Raw genomic sequence first — 23,497 nt, 5'->3', positions numbered from 1 at the left:
TTCCACTGAGTGACTGACCTTCCTGTTCTGTCTTGGGAAGCCATGCAGGAGACATACTGTCACTGGTTTCCCTGGTTGCCAGATACTCTGGAATGTATTCAGTGGCAGTTCCACAATATGAAGCCATTTTTGTTACTGCCATTCAGGCTTTCAAGGTTTTGCACTGAGTTGTAGGAGAGATTCCACAGCATCCAGTTCACCATGTCATCGCTCCTATTTTCATCCCATGTCCTGAGAGCCTGCAGTACTAGAACCCACAGCTTCCATGGGCAATGTGCCACAAAGATGGTGCTCTGCCTTCTACGCCTCCCCAGTTAGGATCTGTGGGTTCAGGCTCTTGTCTGGTCATGGAAGGAGATGGGAACAGTTAGCTCAGTATTTAGAACTGTCATTGATATCAATGGATTGAATGCAGTGTACAGGTCTATTTGCACAGTAGATTAGTGAGGAGAAATAGGTTAAAAAGGTGGCCATTGCAGATGCATATGCTAAAATCCATCATTAACTTTTTCATGATCCAGGGTTATCACATGGATACCTGTATCGGTTTTATCACTTTTTAAACATAACAGCACTTCAGCTATTAAGACATTTTATATGCATTTTAAAAAGGCAAATCCTCAATACAAATTAATTGGTTGCAAATTTTCATTTTAAAAGTGAAAGTGATATTAATGCAATATTGAGTCTTAAAAATTTACAATTTACAATTTTGTTTGTGTTCCCCTCTAAATCAAATTCACCCAACAAAAATTATGGAAAAATGTCATCACTTACAAAAGACATTTTTAATACAGGAAGGAATTTGTATTCCAGAATTACATAAACCTTTAAAATTTAGCATTTACAAAGAGGATAACAACCAGGGCTGGCCTTACCATGAGGCGAACTGAGGCAGCTGCCTCAGGTGCCAGACTGTGTGTGTGGGGGGGGGGGAGGGGTGCCACTAGGACCCAGAGTGTAGAAAATTGTGTCTGCTGCTGGTGCATATGTATTCTCTCTGCTCGAGATGCACAGAGATGGTGGAGTGCTGTGCTGGAAGAAGGAGGGCATAAGAGACATAAGAGGCAGTCAGGCGATGCTACAACAGTTAGTCTTTAAGATGCCACCGGACTCCTCGTTGTTTTTGTGGATCCAGACTAACACGGCTACCCCTCTGATACTTGAAATTGACTGGATTATCTCAATTGTTTCTTACTACTGTTCATGCCTACAGCTCCTGCAATCACTTTTCACTGCCCTCTCCCTCTCTCCCCACACAGGGTCCCCTAATCTCCCTCTCAGCGGGGGCTCTGTGTGCTCCCATTCTCCCCTCCACCATACCTGGATCTCCCAATCTTCCCCCTACCAAGGGTCTGTGTGTCCCCCGTTTCCTCTCTCTCTCCATACCCGGGTCCCCCATTCTCCCCTGCCTACCATGCCAGGGTTATGGGCATGCCCCTTATCCCCCTTGCTTTCCCCCTGGCCCATTCTCCCCTTCACACACACCCTGACCTAATTGTCTTCATTCTTTCTGGAAGATAAGTCATTTAGAATGTCAACATATTCAGCTCTATTAGGGGAGATGACCAGAGATTTTTTACTAGAAGGTTTCCACAGGTGCCACCAACCACCTGTTTGATCTAAAGACAATTGCAGAGGTACTTGAGGCTATGCTAATCAGATGGCAGGGGTTCCATATGTCTCCCATTTTTGGTTTTCCCCAAATAATCTGTAGAGTTTTGGCTATTGATACCTAAAACATTCTCTGAAATTTTGGAATTGATCAGATGCAGCATTCAAATTTTATTGCATTACATACAGACAGAGAAATTCTGTTGGGTTGAGTATAAGGCCTTTACAAGTTCAGCCATTTAATAACTAAACTAGAAGATGCAAGTGTTCAGCCTCTCAGAAAATCAAGCCCATATCCCAGCATTCTCTGTGGAATTAATAGAACCATAGACACGTAGGGCTGGACGGGATCTCAAACAGTCATCAAGTTCAGCCCCCTGTGCTGAGACATGGACAAATAAACCTAGACCATCCCTGACTGGTATTTGTCCAACCTGTTCTTAACAGCCTCCAATTATGCAAATTCTACAACCTCCCTTAGAATCCTATTTCAGAGCTTAAATACCCTTATAATTAGAAATCTCTTCCTAATATCTAACCTAAATTTCTCTTGCTGATGATTAAGACCATTACTTCTTGTCCTAACTTCAGTGGACATGGAGAATAAGTGACCACCATCCTCTTCGTAATAGCCCTTAACATATTTAAAGACTGTTACCAGGTTCCCCCCTCAGTCTTCTTTTCTCAAGTCTAAACATGCCCAGTTTTTTTATCCTTTCTTCATAGATCAGGTTTTCTAAACCTTTAATCATTTTTGTTGTTCTCCTCTGGACTCTTGCCAATTTGTCCACATCTTTCCTAGAGTCTGCCAACTAGAACTGGATACAGTACGCCCACTGAGGCATCACCAGTGCCACATAAAATGGGACGATTACATGCTCTGTCTTACATACAACTCACCTGTTAATACACCCCAAAATGCTACTGGCAGATGCAACTTAATTATTTAGTTTTTCTACATTCTCCTTTCTGAGTCTACTCTTTACAAGTTAGTGCCCTACAGCATGGGCTGTGAGTATTACGAGTAAATGAAATGGTTGCTGTTTGATATTCATATTTCAAAGTCCTTGTGAAGGAGTGGACTCATCACTGAAGCACCTCCTCATATCTGGATGTGGCATAGCAGCTCTCTTCCTGTATAGTAGCCCCCACCAACAGCCACTCTGGTCCTCAGCCCTACAGTCAGGCCACGATTTAAATCCACCCCTTCAAGGGTAGCCAACAAACCAATGTCCAAAACTTTGTATCAGATCTCCAGCCTCAAATCTGGGCTCCCGTGGTCCTTATACTCATCTCTTAGGGTCTCCTTCTCAGAGGCTTCCCCCCACCTTTTCTGGTGGCTAGTAGGGAAAACCTGAACCTTCTCACTACACCAGGTTCCAGCCAAGGGACCCTATAACCAGCAGCCAAGGTCTGGTCCACATAGCTATTTGCTGCTTCCTCCCTGAGCATTTTCCTATGAGCCTCTCTCAGGCCTTCTTTCCCATTACCTCACTAGATTAAGCCCTCTTACAGGGCTGGGACTCTCAGAGCCCACCCCTGGGATCCCCTAACAAAACCCCCAACATAAAAAGTATAAACAAAAATTCACTTCCATCCTTCTTTGGCTTAACCTTCCATCTCTCTCAGTTAAATGCCTCTCAGGGCTCTCTCCTTGGAAGTCCAGGTTCTGCCCTTTTGTCAGGGCTTGTCACCAGACCCTGGTCCATGCCACTCCTGCCAGCTTCCTCTACTTAGGTGAGACTCCCAGAACTTACACTCTGGCCCTGGCCTTCTTTCTTGACCCTCCTGCTCTGTTCTCTCTAGTCTCTGATCACAGAGAACAACTGCAGAGTTTCACCATACAGTCCCTTTCTAAGCTGTACTTCCTCTCTTTAAACTAACCACCCAGCTCCTGCCCAGCTGGGCTTCATCCTCAATTAAGCCTGCTTGTCACTCCAGGTACAGCAAGGTAGCCTAACTGGCCTCTCAGGGGGCCCACATTAACCCTTTCAGGGGAACACATCCTGTCACAGTCGTATTATCTTTGAATATTCAGATGCATAAAGCATAAAGGGCCCAGTCTTAGAAACCCTTACCAGGGTGAGTTGTGTGAGTAGAACAACTCAGGAGAGTTAGGGTTGGCAGGATTAACCCTTTATCATGAAAATAATAGGGTTAAAATGTAATGAGACTGGGCAGCCTCACAAGAGCAGTCAGGGAGAAGGAAACTGAGATTTCTCTTTTTCTTTTCTTCTGCGGCCTGCCTGTTTGAGTGCGTTCTGTTCCTCCAGTTTTCTGGAAAATGGTCAGAATTAGCCTGCATTGTACGCATAGGCCTCAAGTGCTTGTTATGGTCAGAAATACCTCTTGTGTTGGCAGACTCTGCTGGCTTTAAGGGCTATGCATCCCTGAGCTGTATAGTGGAGGTTGGAAAAATGCCTGCAGAAATGCCTAATATTTAGTGAATACCCAGGGAAGACATTTGTGTCCATTTTTAACATGCAAGAGGCAACATAAGTTATTTTTAGCATGCAAATGCCTTCTTTTGCAATTGAATGAAGGCTACATCAAATGTCAAATTTAGGGAATTTTGCATTTAGAGCTCATTATCATCAGTGACTTGCAATGTGGATAAAAACTTTAGTAATGTGGATCTGTGTGTCCAGTTGTTAGCTATATACTATAAAGAAAAATTATGTCTCTAAGGCTAGCAGGATGGATGACTTCACTTCAGAGAGTTTCCTAAATCTTTAACATGTTGTATACATTTTAAATAATCTTAGAAAGAGGATACCATATCATTATCCTTTGCTTATGTATTTTGATCTTAATAGAAACCTAAACAATTTGCTAATAAACATAAATCATGACTAAATTGAATTTCTGAGATTTTATTTTAACTTACATTTAACGAGACATAACTAGCTCACAACTGGAACATACCTTCTGTAAGAACAAAAACGTCTTAAGGAAAGGTCATCGTTAAACTATCGTCTCTCTTTGAGGCAGGGACCATGAGTAGTTCTGTGTCTGTACAGCACATTGCACAACAGGGGACTTATCAGAGCCTCTGCACACTATCAAAATATAAGTATAGAATAATAATAATAAGAGTGTATATATTTGAGTGGTCATATTTCGTCATGACTAAGGGCCTACTTGAATCGTGGGGTCATTGTCAAATAATTGCAGCTGAGTTGCGGACAAGACATGGAAAATTGCCGAAAAGTAATAATGGACCTTTATTAATTGCAGTAATTTGGAAAAGCCAGAGAATATGTATTTGTTTAAGAAAAATTTGCTGGAACAATATAAACACTCAAGTATTATGTTATGCCTGCTCATTTTTTTTGATAACCAGACATTTTGCTGCAACTATATTACAATTATTAATGCGCAGGGCTGACAGTGGGAGCCCCAGATGCCAGCCACCTAGAGCTGACAGCGGGAGCCCCATCATACACAGGGCTGACAGTGGGACCCCGCCCATCAGCCACGCAAGGCTGACAGCGTATGGCAGGACTCCTGCTGTCAGTCAGCCAGCTGACAAAATTGCAGTGGAAGCCTAATATTGTGGGATTTACAATTTCCGCAATATCACAAATTAAGTAGGGTCTTAGTCATGACTTTTTTAGTTAAATAGCTTCAAGAGTGTGATGCTGTCTTCAGATATACAGAGTACCCAAAACCAGAAAACATGTCTGAGTAGACTCCACAAAAACTTGGTGCTGTGCAGGGATGCCAGTATCCTTCAAATTATAGTAGGTGAGATATATATGTATTCTACACCTGTGAAAAGATTTGATCAGAAGTTTGGGGATGGGGGGAGGGTTTTCAGCTCAGCACTTACATATACACCCCATTAGAATCTAGTGTATCAAGAGCATACTATGTTCTATGTCCTTTAAAGACCATAGAACCTCTTTAGGGGCCAGATCTTGCACCCACTGGTGTATGAGCAGGATATAGATACACATTAAACTTGGGGCTGTCCATTGCTTACCTATTATTTTACACATTTCCCAATTAACACAGGACTCAGTTCTGCAACCCTTACTCACACTGAGTAGTGCTTACTCTCAGGAGTAGTCCCATTGACTGCTACTCATTGCCATAGTCAATGTGTGAGCTGCCCCTGCAGTTGTGAAATAACAAAGAGGGAGCCCGGTTTGCTACCCCAGACATCTATGGGGAGGGGAGTGTGTTCAGCCGCTGTTTCCACCTCTCAACTCCATTTCAGACAGCGCCACTAGCACTGGCTAGAAGGGACTCCTTCCCTGAATTCCGATAGCACTCAGCAGGCATGGAGCCTAGCCAAGATGTTGATCTTTGGCCAAGCAATGTGCCCTCTGTGTAAGAGGATCTGGACTTGGTTCAAAGGAAATTGTAGATGGTCAGCATCCTTCAGGGACCAGGACTTTTTTGTATAAAAGCTTGTGAAACTACAGGTATTTTTCTTATTCATGTAACCATCTACTTTTATTTTTAATCTTGCTTGAGTTATATCCTACAGCAGGGAGTTAGCCCAGCTTACTATATGTTGGATTCAAAGTAATGAATGTGATTTTATATACTGAAGGACCAGATTATCCCTATGCAAGGAAAAACTTGCACAGGGACCAGGACAATCCAGGGTTTTCGTGACACCAAATTTCCATCACAATGTTCCATTTGATGGGTCTGGCTTCTGGGAATGGTTGGGAGTAAGACCCAACAACCCAGTGGGTATCCCAAGATCTGTGAGAAAATTCCATAGATCTTGAGATATCCATGGAGAGAGTGGGAATTCACACAAAAGGCTCGGTATCTGAGACAATCAGCTTTAACGCTCATCTGGAAATGTGTGTGTGTGTGTGTGTGTGTGTGTGTGTGTGTGTGTGTGTGTGTGTGTGTGTGTGGGTGTGTGTGGGTGTGTGTGTGTGATGCCACAAGGTGCAGCCATCACCCACCCCTAACATGTATGCACAGACCCTCAGATCCCAAGCTCTGCAGACTTGGAGTGGATGGACTTAGATGAAATTGGGTGACAGAAGGGAGCATCTTGCAGAGCCATTACTATCTTCTTCTGCCCATCCTGTCCAGGGTCTGTTAATTTTGCTTCCATTTGTTCATTTTAGTGGAAGACTTCAGCGGCCTATATTTGAGGGAGTTCTGTATGCAGAGAGAAAAGAAAATATACTCTCTGAGGGTGGTAGAACTCCCTGCAGATTCTGTCCTTTAAAGTAGATTTTGCAGATTGGAGTATACGGATCTGGCTGTGGGCATGCATTTCTAGAGTCAGACAAATATTACCAAACATGGTCAGTGTTCAACCCATGTACATGGCTATTTATGGGACTCTAGTTAAGTGTTTTGGGGGCTGTCCTGCAGTCTGTTCCACCGGACCCCAGTAGAATGAATTTCCTACTCATTTCTTTTTTTAAAATAGCATTATTTATCAAACAAAAATTACATGGATATCATCTCTATGTGGCATACATATATTATTTTACAAAGTTTACCATACTTTCTTCACCAGACATAAAATAACCATAAACATAGACTGGGAAAATAACCATAATTAGCACCTTATGAAGAATAAACAATCTTCTAAATCATCTGCTTAACGTGCAGAGTCCAAGCATCTTAGCCAATACATTTGTGACAAAGAAACACACCAGACACAATACAGAGGTCCAGTAATTATTATATATTATTCCATAATGGAGCTTGTAGCATGAGTAAAGCAAGAGGCTAAAAAATGGTGTGACAGCCCATGCATCATGTTCACTAACAGGTGTGCCATGAAATGCTGCCATGTGCACACCTCTCACATGTTGTTTAAGCAATTCTATTGTCACAGACAGAGTGTGGCAGTCGTGCCTAGTGGGTGGAACCAGTCAGGCCTAGTGGGTAGGGCCAGAGACGGAATTGGAAGCCAGGAACCAAAGCCAAGGTGCAGGCGTAAGAGCAGAGTCTGTCATAGCAGCCAGCTGAGGATCCACCTAATTGCACAGATAACTCTGGAGGGGACACCAAGAAGTTACGTAGTGCACCTCGACCAGTCAGGGACCCTGGAAGCACTACCAATCAGGCCCTCCAGGGGCTGTCACAAATCCTGTGGCATTTGGCTCCACAAGCATCACAGCCTGTCAGTTGCTGGTCTGCTGTGGCTGGCAACAGAGAGGCTGTTAGTGAGGAACCAGCAGTTGCAGGTTCTTCCCTTTGGATCCTTACATCTATTCTATTGCATTCTCTAACTGTTGGAGCCTGGAAGGAATAAAGCATATGAAGTTTAACGCTGTTTTGTCTGCCACATTTGAAAAACTATTTTTATGGATAACAACAATCCATTCATTGATTTTTGCACCAGAAGTTCATGAGGGAATTTCACAAATCTATAGGATGTGCCAAATCCAGGTGGCTTTAGCTGCATATATACCACCGGCTTCAAGAGTAAGATAAGTAGCATTTGGCTCAATATCCTTAAAACCAATCATCATCATCATCCCTAGCTCTCAGCTTTTCATCAGTAGATCTCAAACCACTTTCAAAGAAGATCAGTAATCATTATCCCCATTTTAAAGATGGGAAAATTGAGGAACAGAGAGGTGAAGTCACTTGCCCAAGGTCATCCAGCAGGCTAGTAGCAGCCAGGAATAGAACTCAGGTATCTTGAGTCCTAGTCCAGTGCTCTAGCCCTTAGGTCACACCAATTTAAGTGCTACAGTTTACATTTGTCTCTTTAAAAACACGTATAAAACACTAACATGAACCAGATAATTACCATATAGGAGGGTCCAGGACTTATTCTCCACTCTCCTCCCCAGCTCCCCTCTAGAACAAAAAATCAATTATTTATTCATACTTTTTGAGATCTATTACCTTCACAGTATGTGCAGCCAGCTGCCATCAATGGCAGTTTTGCCTGCATATTGAGAGAATAGACCGTTTAAAATTGGTTCTATCTCAGACAGCAGCAAAGAAAACTGTTTAACTTTCTGTCCAAACCATGTCCTTTTTGGAAATCTGTCATTGCAAATTCAGAAGACCTGTGGATCTGGTAACCTGCACTTTTTGGAAGATGGTACAATATTGGTGGATGATGATGTAAAGTCAGAGACTGCTATCAGTTCCTGAAATACTTAAGAATACTATCAGGGACTTTAGCGGAAAATGTAAGTGAATTGGAAGAGTGGAGAGAGCTTTTACAAAATCTAAATGTCCTAGAACTGTTTTAAGGAAACTATTTTTCATTTCAGTAAAACAATTTTTGTTTGAATTTAAATATCCCCTTGCAGTGTTTGCAACTCCCACATTGCAGCACTGTGCTAGTGCATGAGAACTGAAAAGCAAAATTGCCAACTGGCCAAATCCTACTCCCACAGAAACTAATGGGAGTTTTACTATTGACTCCAGTAGGATCATCACTGGTCCAGAGGGCTGAATAGAAATAAAAGGAAAAGTGAGTCATCTGTTTTCATTGCCCTTGCTGAGTGAATTGCAAACAGAATCTTGGATATTTAAAATTCTTTCAGTGTTATCCATCGAAGATGCTCCTAGTAATACAGTTACGCAATATATATGATTTTTAAGCTGACAGTCTACCTTTAACGCTCTATGTTTTCATTACAATACCGCAGTATGGATCTAGGGCAGAGTCAGGCCTGGATTAATTCAATTTTGTTTATTTCATACTTGCTGTTTGCGTGTGTTTTCATGGTTATGACTGAATTAGAAATTCAAGCTCTTTTTGGAAGATAAATGGAAACACGAGTTGAACTCTGTTAAAACTCTTAATATAGTCCTTGCTCGTACACAAGGAATTGTGTCAGTTACTCAGCTGAAGATTCTAAGGGTATGTCTACACTGCCGCGCTAGTTCGGCGGCTGGGGATCGAAGTTCCGTGTTCGATTTATCGCGTCTGGTGTGGACGCGATAAATCGAACCAGGAAGTGCTCGCCGTCGACTGCGGTACTCCAGCTAGACGAGAGGAGTACCGCGGAGTCGACGGGGAGCCTGCCTGCCGCGTGTGGACCGCGTCTGAACCGCGGTAAGTTCGAAGTAAGGTATGTCGAATTCAGCTACGTTATTCACGTAGCTGAATTTGCGTACCTTACTTCGACTTGGGGGGTAAGTGTAGACCAAGCCTAAGAGAGTACAACAACTCAAGGGTTGCTCAAGTGTTACAAAAGGTAATATTACCCATGCAGTCATCTGTATTGCAATAGGCAATGTATACAGCAACGAGCAACTACAGTCTACTCGATTGCGAATGGGTCTAGAAATGAAAATACCTAGGTTCTTTTCCCATCTCTGCCACTTACTCACTGTGGATTAAATTCACCCATGTGCAGAGGGCTGGTGTCCAAGGTCTATGTATCACTTAAAACCCAATTAAGTGGGTCTTAAAGGGTGCATTGTGCTGGTCTTATGCATAGGAATGAGTTTCACCCTGTGTGAACCTGAGCAAGTCACTTAATTTCTTTATACAGTAGAACCTCAGAGTTATGAACACCAGAGTTACAGACTGACCCGTCAACCACATACCTCATTTGGAACTGGAAGTAGGCAATCAGGCAGTAACACACACACACACACACACACACACACAAAAGCAAGTACAGTACTGTTTTAAATGTAAACTACTAAAAAATAAAGGGAAAGTTTAAAAACAAAAATTTGACAAGGTAAGGAAACTGTTTCTGTGTTTGTTTCATTTAAATTAAGATAGTTTAAAGTAGCATTTTTCTTCTGCATAGTAAAGTTTCAAAGCTGTATTAAGTCAGTGTTCATTTATAAACTTTTGAAAGAACAACCATAATATTTTGTTCAGAGTTATGAACATTTTGGAGTTACAAACAACCGCCATTCCTGAGGTGTTTGTAACTCCGAGGTTCTACTGTACCTCACTCTATATGGAAAATGGGAATAATAATGTTTGCTCACCCTTGTAAAGCACTTTGAGATATGTGGAAAAGCACTATAGAAGGACAGAGAGAATTTTTGTTATGTTGCAGATTATTCACAGGAGGACCATAATGGTGACTTGTCATAAACCTTAATTTGCATAAAATGCCACAGATTGCATCTGCCCTCGTTTATGGGAGTACATCATGTGGTGTAAAGGTTTCAGCATGCAGTGCTCTGTCTGACTGGCCTGCCTCACATTAAGACAGAGTATTGCATGCTGGGACTTGTGGATTCTACCTGTCATACCACTTTTGTACAGGTGGGATTGATCATATACCACATTGCAGAACTCTGCAGCCTGCATTTGGCCTAGAGACTGCATTGTTTGCATTATCACTGTCATATAGCATTCTTTGCATCATTTCTGGCAGCACTCTCGCTACAAATGACATCACTTGCCCAAATCTGCTCTTATAGCAGTAGCTGGCAAAATTCCTATGGACTAGAATGGGAGCAGGATTGGATCCAATAAGGTGAATACACATCTCTAATTAGACTGTCAGAAGCAAATGGTCATGATTACTATCCAGCAGTCCAAAGTCTGCACAGGAGGCTGGTGGTATTTCAGAGTGAGCTGACTAAAATAACACTTAAAGATTTAAGAAAGACAAGATGGGTGAGGTAATATCCACAGAGCACTTCCTCAGACAAGTTTATTACCTAAAACAACCTTTCAGGGTTACCTGAAGAAGAGCTCTGTGGAGCTTTCACCAACAGAAGTTGAGCCAATAACAGATATTACCTCACCCACCTTGTCTCATATCCTGGAACCAAGATGGCGACAACAACACTGCAAACTTAAAGACATAGAAGTTACATACAACACCAAGTAAAGATGATAGTTTGAGGGAAATCAAAAGTAGGCAGAGCCTAGTGTGTCCACCGGTGAGATACTTCAGGAATTCAAGAATGAAATTTTGTCTAACTGCAGGAACACTTGCAGTTCTTACTGTAAAAAAAGATCTCTACTGATCAAAAAAAAAATGTGATACAACCATCGGAAGCTAGTAGATTGTTATGAATATTTTCAGTTAAAAGTCCTGTGTTTACTTCATTTCCCCCAACATTATTAGGAAAGTTGATCTGCCGAAACAACACCCTGAAAAATGTTTTCTACTCGTTGCATACATTTTTGAAAAGGGGGGTTGCTGTGTTTCAATGTGGATGAGTCAATATTACTGAATGTTTATCAGAATGCCACTAAATAAGCTATGTGAAAATCGTAAAGAGCTTGGAGGCAAAAAAGAAACAGTTTTAGAGGTAGTGGGTACCACTTCTAGTGTAGGACCTGTACTGAAGTTAGTTCCTTTTCAAACTTAGCAGTGAAACAATTAATAAAGGAACCCATTAAGGTCTGATTGTTGCTGCTAAAAAGGAAGGTTGAATTTCAGTCCTTTGAAGTAACTGAGAATGATTCAGGCCTCATTACAGAGATATAATCTACATTCATACATTTATGTTAGTGATTCAAATCTATTGGGACAGATTGAATTCCGTTAACTAGTGCATCTTTCCTGTGGAACTTTTCTCAGGCTTTCTCAGGCTAACCTAAGAGGTGACCTAACAATACAAAGTAGTGGGGTATTTAGGGATTCAACTGTGCTATAAAAGAAAGGCTATACAGAAAGTAGAAAAAGGAATGAGATATAATCTAAAAAGCTATGTCAGCTTTTCATTTGGGCTCTGTTTTGTAAATGCCCTCCCTGTCATCACACAGTATAGAAAAGGACTCTATCTGTTGTAGTGGTTTTAAGTACTGCACTAAGTATTGCACCTGCCAGAACCAGATTTAATATGAAACTTCTAAAGTTGCAATTTTTATTTTTGATTCATGCAACCAAGCAGAAGTTATAAATAGGTCTAAGCAGAATTTCTCACCTGAGCAGAAAATTCAGCTGTGAGGCTTTAAATAATATTTTAAGTAAAGCCTTTTTAGCTTCCAGTGATATTTTCTCTTCCCAGTGCAGAGAAACTCTAAAAAAAATTGCTGCATTTTGTGACATTTGTTAGCACAAAGGGCTATAATATGATGGTGTCATCAAATGTACAATTTAAGAGACATGTATTTTTAATTACTTGTCTTTTTAAATTTTTTGAATCAGCTGAACTTTTGGCTGAAACACAAATCCCTCAGAAACCCTATACCGTATATTTCAGACATTGTGGGTAACCCAGGTATAAAACTATGAGCTAGAACATTGAAATTAACATTGTGGCCACATTAAAGTTGTCAGCCATTCATGATAGAATAAACTTTTTCTTTTTCTTTTCTCTTTAAGATTAGTAACTACAAAAATAAATCCTAAATCAAATTAAGCCCCAACATTTTCTGAAGCCTTTACCACAGTGAAAATATGAAGAATAAATATTCTGAAGTAACATAAACAACACCATAAAACATATTGATTCCAGCATTAAATGGTTCCATTTTTAAGGTTGTTTAAATGTCACCCGCAGAATCTAAGCACATAAATTTAAGAGCTGACTCTTTTGCCACTGAGTAAACATCAAAATTGGAGAAAATCATTTCTAATTCTTTACTGTGAAGTTAACAATATACTAAAGAGCCCAGCCTAATGAATCCCTAATTTTATACCTATTTGTCTTTTATGTATTTTCTGCTGTTCAAAGTAAGATTGATTCCAAATGCACAATATAATGGCAGAGGCTGTTTTTCCACTGCATTCTATTGATCAGCATTATTTCCCTTTGACTATGCCTGTTTCAGACAAGTTATATGTTTATGCACAGGGTAACCCATTTTGTTTCCACATAATGTCAGTTTCCCTCTGTAATCTATTCTCTTACTTAATAGTGTTTCGTTATCTTGCATTTTATACGGATTGTTTTACATTAGTGAATGCTCATGCACAGTTTAATGTCTTGTGTTCCGACTGTCCTTAATCACGAGCAGGGACACTCCCTGGTCCCTTATTAAGGTATAAAAACTTAGTGCATGACACAGGGATGCCTGTTAATTGTTGGTTAAAAAAAAACCCACAGAAAACCATTCAGACAGATTTTATGGGGAAAACTTTGCAATCCCCATAAAAGCCCATTTTGCTTTGAAGTCCGACGCGTGATTCAGTCAATGACTCATGTTAGTAATTAGAAATTATAGGTCATTTAGATCCCCGATTTCATTTGAGACCAGGAGGGTGAGGGGAGATAAATCTTGAGAGGCTTAAAAGGAAGAGCAGGCTAAAGTGTGAACTTTTTATTTCAGCAACGGAAGCGAGAAATCAATGGTACATTAAAGGGGGGGGGGAGAGACCTCCATGGAAGCTGGCAGAGGGGAAGGAAAGGGAGCTAATTATGTCTCTTCCCTTTTACTCTCCTTGACCAACATATAATCTTACTTTTCAGGGCTTGTCTGCACTATATTCTTCTAACCAGTCTCGCCCCCGATCCCTTCTCTAGCCCAGGAAGGGGGGGTGGGGGAAGTCAGCACAGCAACAAGCTCCAGGTGGTTCTCTCAAGCACTTCACTGCCAAAAAAATAAAATAAAACCCTGTGCTAGAAAACAAGCATTTAAAAAAAAAAAGGAAGAAAGGAAAGAAGGGGGGGTTCCCTAGAGGGGATTGGTTCAGCCTGGAAGACAGGGAAATTAGTAAAGCACGAGTCTCCAAGCCATGCTGGTGGCCAGCACTCGGAGGAGAAGAACGCTTTAGGAGCAATTAGCAAAGAGCTGAAGACTGCTGCTTCTGCTGCAGACGGGGAGGAAGCAAGGGCAGTTCCGTCCGGAGGCTCCCTCCACAGCAGGCATTGGCTCACTCCAGCTGCAAAAGGGTTTCAGATGTCCCACCGCTGCTTGACCCCCTGCAAACAAGGGTTGACCACCAGAGGCACATCCCACCTCTTGCTTGTAATCACTGACATACACTGAGGCTACAGCTTCCAACCTGTTTACAACCAGACGGGGGAGAGAAGTTGGGATTTTTCTCTCTCTCTCTCTCTCTCTGGAATTTTTTTTTTTTTTTTTTTTTTTTGGGTATTTTCTGAAGGATTCAAAGCAAAACAAAGAAACTGCCTCCTCGGGGCTGTCAGTGAGAAGGGACGAGTTGTACAACTGGCTTGCGCTTTGCCAAGGAAAGGGGGTGGGGAAATCAGAAGAAGGTGCAAAAGCCATCAAGTGTGTGTGTGTGTGTGTGTGTGTAGGGGGTGGTCTTGGGGCAAGAAACCCCTTCCAGTACCCCCTGGGGTTCTAGTCGTTATTTATTTTTGCTATCGTTGTTCACTCTGCTGTCATCTATTTTTCAGACCTTTCTGCATCTAAGATGGTAAAGAAAGGAGGGAGGAAGAGAACGAAATAACCACGGGGAAGCCTCAGACCAGGTTGGGGAGGGGGGGTGAGAATAAAAGGAGAGAGGATTAACCACCACCACCACACAAAAACCCCACCAACTTTCTTCTGTGAGGGAGGACTCGAAGGATTAAAAAGGCAGCAACTTCTGAGGCGATTTGTCCCGAGTTATGGATGTTGGTGCACTCACTTCAGGCCAGATCAGAGCTCAGAGGGCTCTAACCAGAAGCAGCAGCCACCAGCTCTCCACTTGCCTTTTACCAGGTTTTACCCTTCCAGTATGTTTCTTCTGATGAGACATTTTCCAGCGCCCAGCGTTTCAGTACAATGTGCAAATGGATACTGACAAATGGTGCCTCAGCCTTTTCCCACCTGCCTTGCTGCGGGTGCTGCTGCCTCTTCCTGCTGCTCTTCTTGGTGTCTTCTGGGTCTGTCATCTGCCAGGACATGCGGTTCCCGGAGGCCACCAACGCGTCTTCTTCATCCTCCTCCTCCTCTTCATCCTTCTCCTCTCCTGCCAGTGCGGGGAGGCACGTGCGGAGCTACAATCACCTCCAGGGAGATGTGCGCTGGAGGAAGCTCTACTCTTACAACAAGTACTTTCTCAAGATTGAGAAGAACGGCAAGGTCAGCGGGACCAAGAAGGAGAACTGCCCGTACAGTAAGTACCGATTCCCCGCAGCCCCCGAGAACTGAGCGCCCAGAGGGAGCCTAATCAATATCACACCCCTCCCCCCAGAAAAGCCCTACACAACCAGGACAGTCACCCCACTACTAGTGCATCTCGTTTGCTCACATGCCACCCCCCACCCTGCCATCCAAACTTTTAGTTCTCAAGAGCACTTGCTTGTTGGAAGGTGACAGGGAGAGGTGGGGTGGTGTCTCTTTGGACTCTGCTCGCTGCATCCTTCTCCTATCTGCACATCTCATCTCTCTCCAGAAATTTGTTTTGCAAATGGTTTGAGTGAACACAATTGGTTTCCTGGGCTGGCAGAAAAGCAACTTAGAAAGATTTGTAAAGGGGGGAGGGAGGGTATTTTCTACTGAGTCTGAAAACAATTATCCCCTGTCATTAGAATGGTTTGATGTGAACTCTAGTTTAAAACAATACATTGATTCCCCGCCTCCCTTTAAGCCCCACAAGATTTATCTACTTCTCTCTTTCCTCCCCCCCGCCCCCCATCCCGTGAAAAGTGCTTTTCTGGTTTTGATTTCTGTCCTTGCATGTTGTTGGGTTTTGAGCGATTGCAGCCCATGAAGTTAACTTTTAAGGCACCACTGCTGCTATTTGTCTTTGCCCTGCCTTCTCTCTGGTAACATGATGCTCATGTCTGCGTTGTCAATAGCATATGTGCTGCTTTGTGGTGTCCTGTTGTACTCTTTTCTTCGGAAAGCTCTCATATTGCAGCACTGCTATACTACTATTGCATCGTAAACATCTGGGGCTGTACTCATACGGACCTCACACACATTTCATTGTCATCGTTTCTTAAAGAAGAAATATTTTCAAAGTAAAAGTCACAAGGCTGTTTCAGTGGCTGTAGTTTACCCCGTAGAGTGAACGTTTCTCTAATACTAATTAGGCTTCTAGTAATATTATGTCTCTGGTAATATATTTTTGGTAGTCAGTCTTGAGAAATGTAATTTTTGTGCAGGCAAGAAAATGAATAATCTCAAGTGGAGTGGGGTGGGGAACTGTAGTAAATACCAATACATTGCAGTAAAAACATTGTACAATACATTGTAGTGTAATTTTAAATGCCAACACCCCTGTGTTGGAAAGGTTGCCTGTGCTATACCAATGTTTGAGAAAGCTACTTTATTTGATCTTACCGGTGAAGAGCAGCTGGTTGGGCTTAGGTTGTTTTTGTAAATCCAAATATACCTAGGGATATATGCCCTGCTAAACTAAAAATAAATGGGTAGCTAAATGAGAGCTGCTTGAAACAGTAAGTAAAGTACAGAGTGTGGTTTGGCAGGATGCCATGTTATATGTTTAAAAAAAAAAAGATTACAGTTAATTCTCCGGTACTTGTATTCTTTCTTTACACCTCCATAATATGCATTTTTTTTCATTTGAGTTCTTGTGTCATTGCTTCCACTTGCTACAGCTAGCAACTTATTTTCATATTTTATATTATCACAGGTGTTAATTCTGCAGTGTTAGACCTATGTTTGTAATGCTTTAGGGGTCAAAGCAGATTGGCTTTACCATGTAGTCTTTTAATTTTCATAGAAAATAGTTTTATGAGATACAATTGTATGCTGAAGACTTCATTTTGGTAGGTTAGCCTGTACCTCTAACTGTTACCATTGTTGTACCATGTTTCTTAATAGTGCAGAGTACTGCGCTTCTCAGAAATGTTTCTAAATGTGTACTCCTCTACTTGTAAAATAAATAGGTTTTGTGTGAGCATATTGCTTCAGGAAGGGAGTGGGAATTAATGTCTGATTCTGCAGACATTAATGCAGGCAAGTAACTTTACTCAGGTGAGTAGTCCTATTTTAATCAGTACAACTATTCATTTGAATAAAGTTACCTACATGTGTAAGTGCTTACAGGATGAGTCCCTAACTGAGGAAAGAGAATAAAGGGAAACACAAACATACACATGATCAGAGCCCCAATCTTACAGTCCTTAGGTAGGAGCAATTCCCCTTAATCTATCTGGCATTATGCCTAGGACTTTTTGTTTTTCACCTAACACATAATAAAATTAGAAGGTAGTTGATATTCTTGTTGGCACGTCATAGATATTTTCAGATTTGCAGAATGTTTGTCCACAGTGCCAAAAATTAAATAAAACATAGATTTGTTTACCTGTTTTCCCCCCCATGCACAAAAGAACTTCAGAACGGCCATACTGGGTCAGACCAATGGTCCATCTATCTCAGTATCCTGTCTTCCGACAGTGGCCAATGCCAGGTGCTTCAGAGGGAATGAACAAAACAGGTAATCATCAAGTGACATAAGTCAAGCATTAATTCAGAACTACAAAATAATTATAGCTTGTTATCAGCAAAGTTTACATAAAGTAAATGAAGGGCACAGTTTCTTCAAAATGAATAACTTGAGAGTGCTTAAATGAAGTACAGTACTGGAATACCTTTAAAAAGCAAACCCAACTGGATATATAATATTTTAGTAAATATTTAAGTTTTTGCTATCAGATCAAAAAGAGTCAAACATCTACACTGCTCTTTAACTACATACCAATGCTAATTAAAAGGTCTTCATGAAAGTGCACAACTGTGTTAAATGATCCCCACCTATGTTGCCTTGTATTTCAAGAACATCCATATCAAAACATTGTAAGTGAAAAGCATAGGTTCTGTGAATCATAATTTAACATCTGGCTATGTAATCAGAACACCACCATGATCTCCAGATGGACTGAGTCAGTGGCAGTATTTTGTATCATCATTAAAATATTGTCTAAATGTGTAATTACATGTGACTAAACCTCTGCCATACCTAAGGGGTAAGCCATCTAGCCAGCCCATCAAATTGTAGTCTGTTAAATATTAGGGTGTTTAACCTCTGAAATAAGTTCCTCATCCAAAATCACATTTCCCTAGACAAATAATGATTTATTATTGACACACATGGCTTTATTTTTAAATATGTTAATTTGGGGATTAATTTCTTTCACTCAGATGCTAATGTTTAAAATCCAGTTATACTACAAAAAATGTTATCTACGGGGCTGCAAGCTTCTGATATGCTGCGTAATTAGACAACAGTTTTAATGGCTGCTTGCCAGTGAAATGCTATGAAGTAAAAGAAACAGTCGGAGAAAGTCAGGATAAACCTTCAGAAAGTACAATTTAGTTTCCAGTTCCTAAAATGGCTCAAGAAGCATTCATAGCTTTGCTCTATAAATATTATATAGTATGCACTAAATAAAGGTTTACTTTGGCAGATGTTTTCCAACTTGATTACACCAGAACTGTTACCTCAGCCTTTACATACCTCCAGGATAACGGAACGGGTGAATTATGACTATTCTGTAAGAAGTCTGGGGGAGCTTGCATAATTTATCATAGCTGGAGTATATCTGTCACTAGATATACATAGTATAGTTTAGGTTTTGTTTTATTATTCTTTACATCTAGAGCTTTGCCCTTGAAACTCTACCACTCAGCACTAGTTCTTCTTACCTCAGTGTTGCAGCTGCGAGGTCCTCTTGCTACAGCTCCTGATAAGTCCATTTCTAGAAGTGAATAAAACAGCTGTAGTGCTCTCCAGTGACTGTGAGCATGTGTGAAACAAAAGCCCTGAGTAATTACAAAAGTATTGCCTATAACTTGACATCTGAGATGGCTAAGAAGAGTTTTGAGCTTTTAGCATATGTAAAGATAGAGGCATTGCTGTGTGTAGACATATGGCCCAGTTGCACCTTACTGGAATTAGTGGGATTGCGCAGGTCTAATGGAGAGTGAATTTTGGCCCATGTAACATATGATGAGTTGGCTAAGGTAAACATACATTAAGTCTTTTTAGTATTACACTGTCAAAAACAATAAAAAATTGACTAAAGAGTCAACTGTCTGAAGGCCTTGAAGTATGCAAGATATGAATGTTAATAGGGATAGCAGTAACCAGGGAAGAGGGTAAAATATGAACTGCATAGTTATTAAGTTCCGCAGCCTAATAGAGATTGCAGAACTGGGCTCATTTATTTATTTATTTATTGAATTAAATCTCTGGGCCTGATCCAAAGTTCATTGAAATCAATGGAAGATTTCCCATTCACTCCCGTGGGCTTTCACTTTCAGTAAGGCTCTATGTGCACAGTGCTGTACAAAACATACTGTAGAAGGTGGCACAGTGACCACCACAAGGAACTTACACTCAAATTAGGCTGGCACCATAGGGGTTTCTGAGCTAGTGTGAACTGATGCAGCTATATTTAAATCAATGGAATCACACTGATTTACAGCAGATGAGATTGTATCTTATAGTATACCTACTTATTGACTTCAGTGGGCCCTTGTAGTCTTTGCATTGACTTCAGTGAACTTTGGATCAGATATATAATGCACAAAGAAAATCTACATCAATGTCACCTATGTTAACAGTGGCACATTAGATTAAGGATACATGACTATTTAAGAAAAATCTACTAATTTCATTGTCTCTTGTAATTGTTTACAGCTGACAAGCCAATGTTTAACTGTTCCCAGGTGTAATAAAACCATTTAATTTGATTGTAAATAAAGTGAGATAGCTGCAATAAGATCAGATGCACAACTTTAAATAGAAGACTAGAACATTGAGCAAACAGTGCTATCTTAATACTGGATATTATTAAAACAGACTGTATGAGATCACTTTAATTCTTTCAGAGTTGGTTTAGTATATTAAACAATATTTTTTTTAAATGAAAGACTGCTTTCCAGGCTGATGTATTTCCCTGGTGTCACTTTTTGCAAAGAGTTACATGTTGTTGACAGTTCAAAATTTAAAAAAAAAAATTGACCTCAGGAAATCATATACTGCTTCCTAATAAATACTTTTGTTTCCTGGGAAGGAAATCTATATATTTTTATTACTTAACTGGTATCTCATTTAAGTCTAGGTTGTTCCTGGAGTTCAGTTACATAATTTATAACCATCAGCATACAAGCACAGACACTTGGGATTTATGTATATGGAAGGAATTGTATTATTTAATGTCTACATGACACTCTCCTGTTACCTTGACTGCATTCCCACCATGTGGACCCTCCACACTGATCGTGTAGCCTTATCATAAATTTCTTAACATTTACAGTTGTAAGGAGTCTTTTTTTACTTTTTGTCTTCATAAATCTGATTTATAATAACTTGCGAAAGAAGACTAAGATAGCATTAGGTGGGGATCACCCTGACAACCTAAGAAGAATATGAGACCAAGGACAAGTAAGCTTACATATTCTACACTACTATTTCAGCCTTAACTTGGTAAGGACCGTAATATGTGGCTCAAGGCAGTATGAAACTTCTCAAGCATGTTCCACTATAGTGTAAGAACCTCTGTCTTGAAAGAAGGCATTTTAAAATGTTTTCAGATGCCCTTCTTGAATCTCCAATTTTATGTGCCCAATCCAGCTCCCATTAAAGTCAGTGGGAGTCTTGTCACTGATTTCAGTGGGAGTTGGATCAGGTCCTGTAGGAATAAAGTTTTCGCTCGTCTACAGAGCCTTATCTGTTGAAGGAAAGCTTATATTTGCAAGCCATGTCTTTCCACCCTTTGTGTCTTCTCAAGATAAGCTATTGGTGGTTCCCAATTATTTTTATCACATTGAAGATTCGTGAATGTTAAACACAAACAAGGTAAAACCTCCTTCATGTGAGTGCTAATGGAAAAAAAATTGTGTTTTTTCTCAAAAGTTTTCCAGCTGAGGAGGTGGAAATGGTGTCAACAAAGTCAATAGAGAGATTAAGCAGCCACTATGGGAGTAGTTCTAGAGTCTATCCATTTTTCTCCTAAGCTTGACTCAGAGTCTTTAATTACTCAAAAAAATGTATTGAATTAAAATTACAGTTCACACACAAATCTAATGTCATCAATATTCTGTGCAGCTGCAGCAAGAAGTGGAGTGTTAAAGTGCATTGTTCCAGGGTATTTTTTTAAATCTTATTTCTAAAGACTTTTATGATCTTGTTTGCCTTTAAAATAGTACAAATGTTCCTTATAGTTGTATAATTCCAAAATTTGTCAACATTAATAGTGGATATTATCTTGTTGGAATTAAATGAAAAATTGGCATCACTCACTCCAGGATATGAAACACAACTTCTTTGATGTGTAATGGAGGGAGGATTTACAAATGGACTCCATACCAATATACTTTAATTTCTATGTTGGCATATGCACTATTATTACTAGTCAGACCATGCATGGCTAACAAAGAGATTATCCTTCTCTTACCCCAAAGATTTATTTAATGAAAAAAGCTCTCCAGTATTTTAATGTCTATGGCTTATTATTTAGATGCTTTATTTTTTCTGTTGAATCAATGGTATTTATTACTTGGTTTTGTGGACTGGGAAAATCATTTTCTCACAGTACTAGTTGCCTTTGTTGCTAGTGCCAACTCATTGTAATGAACAAAGAGGCTTTACAATATGGAATAAAGAAGAAATCAGACAGAAAACATGCCATCCAAAGCTTTAAGAAGAAATCAACCTGTTTCCTGGAAAGCCGTCTCTGTCTATAAACACCAAAATCTTCAAGGAAAAAAGTGTGTACACTTTCATCATTGAATGGATTATTAAAACTGAATTAATTATTTGAGGGGGTACAGTTTTACACAAATGCGAGTTTCAATTAATTTAAATGTGAGCCAGGTCACATGCAAAACAATAGCTTTAAAGGCACTCTTTGCTTTTAAATCAGGTCACTTTTGTTCTTTCTTTGAACATTCTGTTCTAATTGGAACAGTAAATCAAAGAAAACACTTAAAGTATATTCCCATGTAAGGTGGAGAACTGGACAATACCTTTTTACTGCTACTAACACGTGCATCCAATTATTGCTTGATAGATTCATAGTGTAAGTAGTAAAGCATTACCTTATTTTATAGGTAGGCTAAAGAATTATTAGCCTAACTATAAAATAAGGTAATGCTTTACTACTTACACTATGAATCTATCTCCTTACATGTTTAGCTCTAAATAATCTGTCAGTATTGTATATCTTCTGTGATTAAAGAGGAATTTTCACACACTGGGGCAAGCTTCAAAAATTAAAATATGCTGAAACAAAAAGCTGTTTAATTTTTCCCTAACTTTCCACATGGTGTTTCTCTTGATGCTTGTACAGTAAATGCTTGTTTGCAGCAACAATTTGTAAGAGCAACTGCTGCTTACCAGCAACATTTCCTCTGGGAACACTTTCCCTAATGTGAAGTGTCCACTCAGCAACATAGCCACCATATAAGAGCAACATTTGTGACATTGTGACGTCACATACTCTGCTTACTTGCATCATTTTTGTGTGTGGTAAAAACAGACAAAATGCCAAGAAGTCTCTAACTGAAAGAAAAAGTACAGATTATCCAAGACTGTCCAATTCCAGGGGCTACTCAAAAACAAGTTGCAGTCAAGTGGGAGTTGCACAGGTCGGTTGCATGCAGAAAATGGAAGCAGAAGGATAATTTTTGGCTAAATATGAAGACGGACAGTTGAATAACTGCTGTAAGAGTGGGTGTGAAGGAAAAGCCCCTGATGTCGACCAGCTCTCTTTATATGGTTCAAAGAGAAGAAGGCACAGGGAGCACTGCTTGCTGGACCCACAATCAAGGAAAAAGCCCTTCAGCTTGCTGCTTCACTTGGATTAAACGATTTTAAGGCAAATGACAGTTGGTTTACCAGATGGAAGAAACGCTTCAATGTCACTTTCAAAGAAGAGCATGTCAAAAAGCAGTGGGCAGACAAACCAGCAGCTTAGCAGTGACAGTACGAAAAACTTCCTCACATTCTTGAAAAGCTTTCCCTGCTGACATCTACAGTGCTGATGAAACAGGACTTTATCTGAAAGGCTCTGTGACAGAGGACATGTAGGGAAAAAAATTAAAAGCAAGAAGGAGGGAAAGCTTCAAAGGACAGGGTAACTGTGCTTGTCTTTGCCAACATGGATGGGAATGACAAATGGCCGC

At 40.4% G+C, this 23,497-nt stretch overlaps 1 protein-coding gene across 1 annotated transcript in view; it reads left to right on the top strand.

The window, feature by feature from the left end:
* The first annotated feature begins 15,178 nt into the window (after positions 1-15,178).
* FGF10 (fibroblast growth factor 10) overlaps positions 15,179-23,497 on the top strand; it is an 85,971-nt gene continuing 77,652 nt past the window's right edge. The window contains exon 1 of the mRNA XM_065406786.1: positions 15,179-15,512. Coding sequence (XP_065262858.1) covers positions 15,179-15,512 — 334 coding nt within the window. The remainder of the gene's footprint in view (positions 15,513-23,497) is intronic.

Source organism: Emys orbicularis, chromosome 6, assembly GCF_028017835.1.
Source record: "Emys orbicularis isolate rEmyOrb1 chromosome 6, rEmyOrb1.hap1, whole genome shotgun sequence".
Classification (NCBI taxonomy): Eukaryota; Metazoa; Chordata; order Testudines; family Emydidae; genus Emys; species Emys orbicularis.
Note: the sequence above shows the minus strand (reverse complement) of the source record. Positions and strands in the feature narration are given on the sequence as shown.